General features: G+C 48.2%; 1 protein-coding gene across 1 annotated transcript; it reads right to left on the minus strand.

Moving 5' to 3' along the window:
• Positions 1 to 4449: 4449 nt before the first annotated feature.
• DBX1 (developing brain homeobox 1) lies at positions 4450 to 9681 on the minus strand. Its single transcript, XM_070624506.1, has 4 exons — positions 9303 to 9681; positions 8540 to 8641; positions 6401 to 6603; positions 4450 to 5962 (listed from the first exon to the last, which is right to left on the minus strand). Exons 1-4 carry the CDS (start codon positions 9667 to 9669, stop codon positions 5603 to 5605), a joined length of 1032 nt encoding a protein of 343 aa, XP_070480607.1. The 5' UTR covers positions 9670 to 9681; the 3' UTR covers positions 4450 to 5602.
• Between the last annotated feature and the right edge of the window lie 284 nt (positions 9682 to 9965).

A 9965-nucleotide genomic window follows, 5' to 3' on the forward strand; every position in this document is an offset into this window, starting at 1 on the left:
TTGTTTAGTATTCACGACAACTAGTCATCAAAGAAGTTACATGAACGCTTGACAAGGAACATAAGTGTTGCTGAAATATTTAACGTGTTGGATGCCTTTTTGAATCTCATGTTTTATCCTGGAACAACTGTGTTGACATTTGTATTGATAGCGCAGAAGCAATTGTCAGTAAGACTGCTGACACCTTAGCACGAGTCAAAGCAATGGTGCTGAATTATCCTAGTGGTCACTGCATTCTCTACTGCCGCCCCCCGCAGACAGCCGGTGTCACTGAAGAATGTGCTTGAGGAGGCAGTAAAAATTATTAATGCTATTGAACTTCAACCCTTAAGTATTTAATATTTAACTCAATATTTGCACGATGAAATGAGAAGTGTGCATGAAGCACTTCTGCTCCATATGGAAGCATGATGACTATTTCAAGGAAAAGCACTTGTGCAATTGTTCATATTAGCCACATTTTTCACGGAACCCCATTTTTACTTGAAAGAATGACTGGCAGACAAACAGGTTTCAGACTTGGGTATCTCACAGACATTTCTCGAAAATGAATGAAGTGAGTCTTTCACTTGAAGAAAAATTGGTATCATCTATCTCAATAAGAAAATGTGAGTTTTCAAATAAAAATTTAAATTTTGGAAAACTTGTGTCTACCACCATGAGCTTGACAGCTTCTCAATACTTAAAGACTTTTATGATGAGATGGGGGGTGATATTAACAAATGTGCTGTTTGATAATTTATGAAAAGTGCCAACAGTTAGAATATTTGCATAACTCAGTGAAGCAGTATTTTCCAAACAACCAATGCGTGATGTTACAAAATCATACACGGGTAAAATATCCATTCAAAATGCAAGACAGGGGGCCTGCCCAGTGGTGTAGTGGTGAAGTTCACACACTCTGCTTTGGCAGCCCAGGGTTTGAGGGTTCAGATTGTGGGCATGGACCTACACATTGCTCATCAAGGCACGCTTGGGGGCGTCCCACATACAAAATAGAGGACGATTGGCACAGATGTTAGCTCAGGACCCATCTTCCTCACCCCCTCCAAAAAAATGCAAGACGGACTAGTAAGCTTTAATGTAACAGAGTTGAAAAGTTCATTGATAGGATTTTAGATTCCAAATTGCAACTAACCTTTTAAAAACTACCACTTGTCAAGTTTTACTGTTGTATCAAAGAATAGCCACAATCATCAAAGAAACTATACAAATACTCCTCCTTTTCCAAGGCATATCTGTATGAAACCAGATTTTCTTCACATCACAACAGGTTGCAGAAACAGATAAGAGAATCCAGCTGTCTTCCATTAAGCCAGTCATTAAAGAGCTTTGCAGAACTGTAAAGCGATGCCACTCTTCTCTCTAATTTTTTTGTTTCATAATATATATTTCACAAAACATGGTATTTATGTGGATACATAACGAAATTATTTTAAAGGAAATAATGAATAAATATTTAAAATTTTTCTCAGTCTTAATTTCTTATATAGAAAATATATATAGATAAAACCCACAGAAACAAAAGACCTTTCAGACAGTCAATGATTTTTTAAGAGTGTAAAGGGGTTTTACTCAACAGTTTGGGGATCATTGGTTTCGCCCACAGGGAGCAGGGCTGGTGGCACAGTGGGAGATTTAGGAGCATACGGAAGATTTTAAAAAGCCATTGAGTTTTTTTCCTTATAACTTCAGAATATTAAAAAACATAAAGTTCTACCAGAGAGTTTCTATAGGTTGGTTTGGGTAAATGGTTTTTTACCAGCTTAGCCAAGGGAGCAGGATGACATGTCAGAGTTAGATGAACCCACACTTGAATTCTGGCTGCGGTAACCACAGGGAAATCACCAAAATTCCTACCCTCAGTTTTTGGATCTGAAGAGATAATAATATCTTAGATGAGTTACTGTGAGGATAAAACTTCATGTAAATCGTTGCCTCTTAAAATGTGTTCTGTGGACCGACAGGGGGTTAGCAATGCTGAAAGCCCAAAGCTCTGAATCATGATCTGCATTTTGATGAGATTCCCAGGTGACCTTATGCACAGCAAAGCTTGAGAAGCACTCCCGTAAGACGCCTTGCAGAATGCTTGCCTGTCGCATAATAGGCGCTCAATAAAAACTCTCTTTCTGTTCCAAAATTTGTTTATTATTCTTCAGCTTATAGATACAACTATTTCATCCTCTTCGACTAAAGGAATTGGTTTGATTTTTAAAAACACATCTGACCAGTTAATTTAGTTTCTTTTTCTTTATTGTCAGCCTAAGTAATCCTTCAACTCATTTGAAAGATTTGTAACTTCTAGACCTCTGGTCTACACTCTAGACCTGTTAATTTGTTTACTCACTCAGCACACATCAAGCACCCAATATGTGTCAGGGACTATGATGACACTAGGGAAACAGAATGCAAAACTGAGGTGGTCCTCATCCTTGTGATGCTGGGCTAAAAGAGACACTAAAATGAGCCAAAATGTGGCATTTGTAGTTCTCAAGAAGTAAGACTTTGTCGATATAGGGGAGTAGCATACACTTTTTAAAAATCTCCAGAGTTTTTTTCCTTTCTGGGGTTTTTCTAAACTTTTATTAATGTAGAAAAACCTTACTTACACCATATAATGCTTCTTGCTTTGAATGCTACCTTGTCTTTTGATAGTATTGCTGACCTCAAATTTTTTTACTCACCTGCCAAAATTTTGACCATTGCTGGATTAATTCTTCTAACACGTGAGTTACTTTTCCAATTTACTTCAAAAAAATTTTTAATTAAGTTTAGAAAAACACACAACGTGCCATCTTAACCATTTTTAATTTGCAGTGCAGTCGTAACTATATTCACATTGTTGTGAACAAATCTCTAGAACTTTTTCATCTTGTAAAACTGAAACTCTGTACCCACTGAACAACAACTCCCTGTCACCCCCTCACTCCAGCCCTTGGCTGCCAAAATTCTTTCTGGTTCTATGAGTTTGACTCTGTTAGATACCTCATATAAGTGGAATCACAGAGCGCTTGGTTTTTTATCGCTATCTTAGTTCACTTAGCATAATGTCCTCAAGGTTCATTCACGTTGAGCACGTGACAGGGTTCTTTTCTTTTTAAGGCTGAATAATATTCCATTGTGTGAAAACCATCTTTTCTTTATCCGTTCATCCATCGGGGGACATTTGGGTTGCAGAAGCTATTGTGCATAATGTGGAGGATGTGACTGTGAATACCTCTTGGCTATCGTGAAAATGCTGCAATGACGGCAGGTGTGCCTCCAGGGTCCTCTGACTCCAGACGTAGACACTTATCTGTCCCCGTGCCTGAAAATAGTTCCTGACTGCACAGCAGAACTGCAGGCTAGAGCCGGCAGGGAGGGAAAGGGGGCCACTTCTGGTCAGATCCCATCTCTGGCTGTTCCGGGTGCAGCAGAGGGAAGGAGAAAATAGCCTGAATCACTCAGAGCAGAGAGTTTCCTGTCTGAACAGAAGGCACTAACTTGAACTGAAGGCCAACCACATGCAGGACACCAGGCTAGGCACTTTGGTGTGTGAGGGAGGATATGCGGGAGGTTTCTTCAATTAAGATAATTATGACAATAAAGATAAATTTTTTCAAATTCCCATGATTATGTATAAACAGGAACGAAAACAGTGACCACCAACATCATGAATGGGCCCAGCAGGGGAGGATATCAGATCCTTAGCATGGACGGGGCTTGTGTTAGTGGAAAAGAGTTAGTTGGGAATGGAATATATTCAAATTTCAAATATAATACAAAGTACTGAAATTTAAGCTTAATGAAGAAATGTGGGTCTGTGTGGCTGATGCAGCAGAGGTCATCTCTGACAGGACACAAGAGCCCCGGGCAGGGTCCTAACTGACGCTCCTCCCTCCCTAGGTTTCCAGCTAAACAAACCACTTCTGCTGAAAGCTGGTCTTTAAAGAACTGTAGTTTCACCTGGGGGCCCCAGAGTCTGTATCTGGGCTCCCAAGTTGCACCTGTAGATGACATTCCTAAGAAAATCAGTTCATACACAAAAGTCAAGACCAACTTTGAGCTTCCCTGGGGACTAGGAACATGCCTTCCAGGAGGCAAAGGAAACCATTGCAAACTGGAACTGTTTACCCTGACTTCCACTGCTTTCTTTAAGTCTATCATCTCAGTCCTTAGAGAAGGGAAGGAATACTGCAGACTCAAGTTGTTGGTACCACTTTCCTGGAGGTACTGTTTTTGTTACCACAGCAAACATGGTTATTTCGTGGTCCAGGGAAGCAGAAAAAGCATTGGCCCGACGGTGTGAGATGGGTTCTAGTTCCAGTTTGGCCGCCAACTAGCTGGGTGGCTTCAGACAGGTGCCTTCCATCCTGGGATATGAGCTTACCTTCTGTAAGTTCCAGCAGCACTGGCACGAGCACAGCTCCAGCCCTTCCAGCTCTAACGTTCTGTGAGTGAACGGTATCATTTGACCACTGCATCCATTCTACCTTTTATTTGGCCTTTGTTCATTTGATACATATATACATATATAAAAATCTGTACATGGTAAAAATACAAAATAAGTATGTCTTTATAAGTTATGCAAATAAAAAGCTAGCTTTTTAAAGTTTAAAAATCATTGCAAAAAAAAGGGGAGGGAAATCTAGTCAGTCCTTTATAGTCATTCACAATAACCTTGGTATAAAATATCCATACAACACATGTGTACAAAATAGTGTACAGTTCATAAGAGCTGTGCAAAGACAGCAAAGTTCAGTAAGGAAAAAATCAAAGAGGCTTGTGGGTCTGTCTCTGTTCGCATCACACCCAGTGCTCAGGAGCTTTCCAGCTCGATGAAACTACCCCAGAAAGAACGAAAGGGCACAAGGTGGAGTGCTTGGTGCATATACGATGGGTGCAGAAACTATACAGAAAAAGCTTTAGAACACACATACAGAAATAGATACTGACTCTTCCTCCCATTCAGAGAACTCACTTCTTTGCCCAGAAAACATTTGGAATATGACAGAAAAGACTCAGTATTTATGTTCTGCCTGAGACCAGAAGGCACAGAGAGATATTTTTCCTTTTCTGAAGTTCTTGAGCTTTCTAAGGGCACTGCTCTGGGAGGACTGGGTTACCGCGGCTGGAGTGAGATGGGAGGCCCTTGCTACCCACGACAGGGAGCCAGAGGGATCCAGGACGTGAGCGGTCTTGGAGTTCACGCTTGATGGTTTGACTCCTAGCTCTCCTCCATAAAAAGGTTTCCTTCCTTAGAGGGTTGTGGCTGCTTGAGACCAGCGGGGCCTGGTTCACCGCTAACCCCAGGCTGTGGGCGTGGAGACCCCCCGCTGTGCTTACATTAGCTTGCAAGAAACAAGACTAACTCGGGTGAAACAGTTGCGGCTGGGACCAAGACCTAAATTTAACTTAGGTGGACAGGGCTGTTGGCAGGTGGTGTGGGGGAAAGAAATGTCATTTTGGGCAATGCAAGGGGCTGTGCACCCTTGACGAGGCGACAGTTCGACAGTGGGCAGCGGCGGCGTCTGGGCAGCGGGGACTGAGTGAACGCGCAGACTGGATCCCACCTCTTCAATTTCAAAGCACTTAGCTACAGCACCCGGGGTGCGGGAGGCTTCTAGGACACGGTGATCTCCTCCTCCTCGCCCTCCTCGTCCTCCTCGGAGTCGGAGAAGTCCGAAGGTTTGCCGGGGCTGCTCGAGTGCGCGGGCGAGGGGGACAGCGGCCCTTCGAGCCGCGGGTCCTGCAGGTGCCGAGGGTCCGGGGACGCGCGATAGGCCATGCGGGGGCGGGGGCTGCCCCGGCCCTCGTCCTCCTCCTCGTCGTCCCCTGGGCCCTTCTGGCCCACGTCGCTGAGGTCCGGGTGTGGATTGAGTTTGGTGGGAAGGGTCTGCTCGCGGCAGCCCCCGCTAGACAGTAGCTCCCGCTCCTTGGAGTTCCGCCACTTCATGCGTCGGTTCTGGAACCAGATTTTCACCTGCGGCGGAGGGAGAGAGCGAGCAGGGCAGAAGCCGAGGTTAGCGCGGACCCTCCCCGCAAGGCCCGGGGAGGGGAGCCGGCAGGACCACGGGGCTGGGAAGGAGGCTCTCTCCTGTTTCCTCTCCTTGCCCGCTCCCCACCCCCTGAAGTGACTTCAGATGGGTCACCCCACCCTCACCCCCAGCTCCGCTCCTCGCACACTTGCCCCATCCCCCCATCCTCCCGCACCTGGCCCAGACGGGCGCGGGTGGCGGGCGCTGAGCCGGTTGTCCTGAGGAGCCTCGAGGAAGCTTGCTAGTACATTCACTCCCTCTCTAGGCCTGCCTTTCCCCATCTGCACAATGGGACCTAGGCGGTTTCAGAGAATTCTCCGGATTGTAGGATGCGTGGGGGAGGGGTGAACCGTGGGGGAGGGGCTGGGGGGAACTGCCCTCACCTGTGAGTCTTTCAAGCCCAACTTGGCCGCCAGCTTCTTGCGGTCCGGCTTGCTGATGTATTTCTGCTTCTGGAACATCTTCTCCAGCGCCTTGCGCTGCACGTCGGAGAACACGGCTCGACGCAGCATGCCCCGGCGAGGCTTGCCGCGGGCGGCCAGCGGCCAGGAGAAGGTCCCGGGGATGGGCACGACGCTCGAGGACGCTGCGGGGGCGGGGGGTAGCGAGTGAGGGGGCGGTGGCGTCCTCCCCGCCGCCGCGGCCGCCCTCGGTTTTTCTCTCTGATCCCTTCATCTCTTTAAAGCTCTCCTTTTTCTCCCCCTGGAGAATAGGCCACGAACCTACAAACCTGCGAGACTGAAAGGCGCTTTCCGCCCAAATAACTTTCCCTTTCAACCGTGCAGACCCGGATTAGGTAAAACCACCGACACTCAGAAAACAGCCCCCACAATAGGCGGTTTCGTTTTTTGCGTTCAGCGGTCTCTGGGAAACAAACCTGCGTGCATTAGCTAAAATAGCAACAGAAAATATACGTTAAAAAAATGAAAATATCCAACTGAGGCCACTGGGTTCCCCCTTAAGCTTTTATCACCTTAGTGGCTTTGCATTCTTCAGATGAAAATGAGGTGCTTTACTGGTTTGGTAGGGAGGAGAAAATCCGCTTTGGATTTTTTTTTTTTGAAAAATCCAATTAGTATTCATCTTTTTTATATTAATCTTTCCTCCCCTCCCCCACAAAACGTAAAGAATTCGGCCCGAATACATGAAAAGTGGCAGCTAATTAGCACATTGACCGCTTCCCAATGGGTATTGGCATGATAAAAAGGGGGAAGAGTTTCGCTTTAAGGGAGGGGGAAAAAAAACCCAAAAAGAAACAGAGACTCTAATGAAGCGTGAATGGTAATTGTGTAGTAATGAACTAACAGAAAAAGACTGAGGACAAGCAGCGAAAGCCATATATTACTGGAACAAAAGAGATTTACACTTTCAAACTAAACACAACTGCAGGCTAAGACCATTGGGAGAATACTGATGGCAGAGGCTTCTCCTCCCCGAGTCGTTTTCATTAAATGGACATGAAAAGCTATTTATAAAGCTCGGGTTGTTTTTGTTAGAGCATTGAGATGAGGGAGAAAGGAAGCAAATTCCATTATCAGCAGCAGCATGAATGGTGGAGGTGGTGGGGACGGTTGGTGAATTCTCTCCTCCTTTCAAAAATCAATTGCTGGTTTCTTTCGCTGATATTTGGGAGTGCGCTCAGTGGTTTTACCCATCCCCCACCGACCATGCCCAGTCTCTCTTCTCTTTATGGGGTCTCCTCTGTCTCCTTCTGAGTCTTGATCAGTTGCAGAATTTTTGAGTCATAGTTTGAGTCACCACTGGGATTCCAGGATGAAAACCTCGTGGAACCTGTTTAAGGTGCTTCTCTTTTAGACTGGACCAATTACGGGCTTCCCTCCGACTTCTTATTTCACAAGCTCTACGGTCCTTGAAAAGTAATGGCCGTGGTGGGGGGGGGCGGGAGGGGGATGGCAAGCGAAGAAGTTGGGAAATCAGGTTGCAAATCGAAGGTTGGGGTTGTGGGAGGATCTAGTCTCCCTCCCCCTGGGCGACTCCAGGCGTCCCACACAAGAGGGCACCCCATGTGGTCTTGTGAAAAGCCCGAAGCCCTGAATGAGTCTTAAAGAGAAATTAGCCCCGGCTGGTAGGTGTCTCTTGTGGGCTTGGAGGGACGAGGGCCGGTCTGTGTGTGGTTGCCCGGAGGAGCTGACCAATTGGTCATGGTGCTGAAACCTTTGTGGGGAATCGTGGCCAAGTGCACTGACTCTGTGGGAAAACGGCGTAGTGAAGGGATGCCAACAGCTCCTCGCCGGCAAGGGAACCGCCTCAAATTGGGACCATGACAATTCCTGCTAATTTGTAGAGCAGGGAATTGGTGCAAAGTGTCAAGCAGTCACTGCTTGTGCTAAATAGGGCATCAAATTGGCGCGACGGATTCTTGAATGTTGTACGCCTCGCAACCTCTGAACCAGAGCATAACCTCGAGGGTGGACGGAGAAATATGGCTTTGGGGCAGGGAGCGATGGGCTGGGACGGGGGCGCCGCCCAGCCTCGTGAAAGGAATGGGGACGATGACCTACCTGGGAAATAAGAAGATCTGATGAAAGGCTGGAAGGAGCCTTCAAAGTAGGGAAAGGCGAAGGTCTTGGGAGGGCCGCTCTGGAGCAAGGCGGGGGATGCTTCTGGGAGAGGGAGAGAGGGAGGGAGGAGAAGAGGGAGGGAGACAGAAAGGGAATTTGATTACGGACTTGATTATTGTTCAGCACATTGAATACATGATATGATTAACCCTTCGGCTGGTTTCAAAGGCATCTTCCTCAATGTATTGAGAGTAAAATAAATGTTTTCCTAACATTGTCTCGTCTGTAGAAATCCTTCCTCCCCCCCCCCCCCAAAATAATCCTCAGAGTCGCCTCCACTCGCCAGTCTTATCCTAGGCGCTAACGAGATAGGTAGGACTGAGGCGGCGAATGAAAGAATTGTAGATCCATAATACTAGTTAAGCTAGTTAACTATATTGTCTTGAGTTTTAAAAACCGGCTCCCAGAAGGTGGAGGGCAGAAACCCAGACGCCCGGGGTCGCGCGCTCAGCTTCGCCGCGCCAGGGAACCGTGGGCTCTCTCGGACTGCAGGTGCTCAAGTTCATCCTGAAGGTGGGGCAAACCTGGGGGCTTTTCTTCCCCGGAATCGGCTGGACCTAAGTCTCACCTGCGCGGCGTGGTGCCTCGGGGTCGTGCGTAAGGGCGTGCGCCGATGTGTGCGTGGGTACCCGCTGCATACAGGAAACTGAAGCCAGAAGGACTCCGCACCTGGACCGGCCCTCAGCATTTTGCGCTTACTTACCGGTTCTGGGCGCCGATGAGAGGATGGCGTTTACCCCAAACTTCAAGAACGTGGGCTCGCTGGCAGGGGAGACGGCTGTCTGCGGAGAGCCGCCCCGCCGGGTGCCCGGACGGGGGGAGCCCAGGTCCGAGGCCCCTGTGTCGGTGAGAGCCGCGGGGGCCCCGTGCCTAGGGGGCGACATGCTGCCGGTGGGTACGCTGCGGGGCAGGTAGGCGGGGGGCCGGCTGATGCGGATCAGATCCTCCACGAGAAAGCTCGAGTGGCCAGAGAATGCCGACTGCAGGGACTGGGGCAGCGTTAAGGTGGGAGTGGGGCGTAGGAGGCTGGAGTACCCGGCGGGGGGCGCGAGGAGGCCAGGGAACATCATGTTAGGCGCGGGGCGGTCGGAATAACCCTTCTTCCAGCGGACGGAGGGTAAACGCCTCGCTTCCCGCCCCTCCCGCCCCCGCGGCGCCCTCTCTCTTGGGTTTAGCAAGCGTCTCCAAGTGACGGTCCCACTTGGGCGTCTGCGAGTCCTCCGTGGTCCTCCCGTCGAGGTGATGGTTTTATAGTGGCCCGCCCGTTAAAGCGCTTTGAAAAGTGACAGCTCTGACAATGAAGTTCGACAAAGTTCTCCACTCGAGCTTCATTCGCCGGAGGCTCTGGGCGCTCTGATTGGCGCAG

Source organism: Equus przewalskii, chromosome 6 (genome assembly GCF_037783145.1).
Source record: "Equus przewalskii isolate Varuska chromosome 6, EquPr2, whole genome shotgun sequence".
NCBI lineage: Eukaryota > Metazoa > Chordata > Mammalia > Perissodactyla > Equidae > Equus > Equus przewalskii.

What these genes read in the sequence shown, in the direction of transcription:
- DBX1 (XM_070624506.1), bottom strand. Translation starts at nt 9,669, where the DNA reads ATGATGTTCCCTGGCCTCCTCGCGCCCCCCGCCGGGTACTCCAGCCTC. An exon ending in CAGATCTTCTTATTTCCCAG is followed by an intron (nt 6,604 to 8,539) that starts GTAGGTCATCGT and finishes CCGCCCCCGCAG; the next exon opens with CGTCCTCGAGCGTCGTGCCC. An exon ending in TGGGCTTGAAAGACTCACAG is followed by an intron (nt 5,963 to 6,400) that starts GTGAGGGCAGTT and finishes CCTCCGCCGCAG; the next exon opens with GTGAAAATCTGGTTCCAGAA.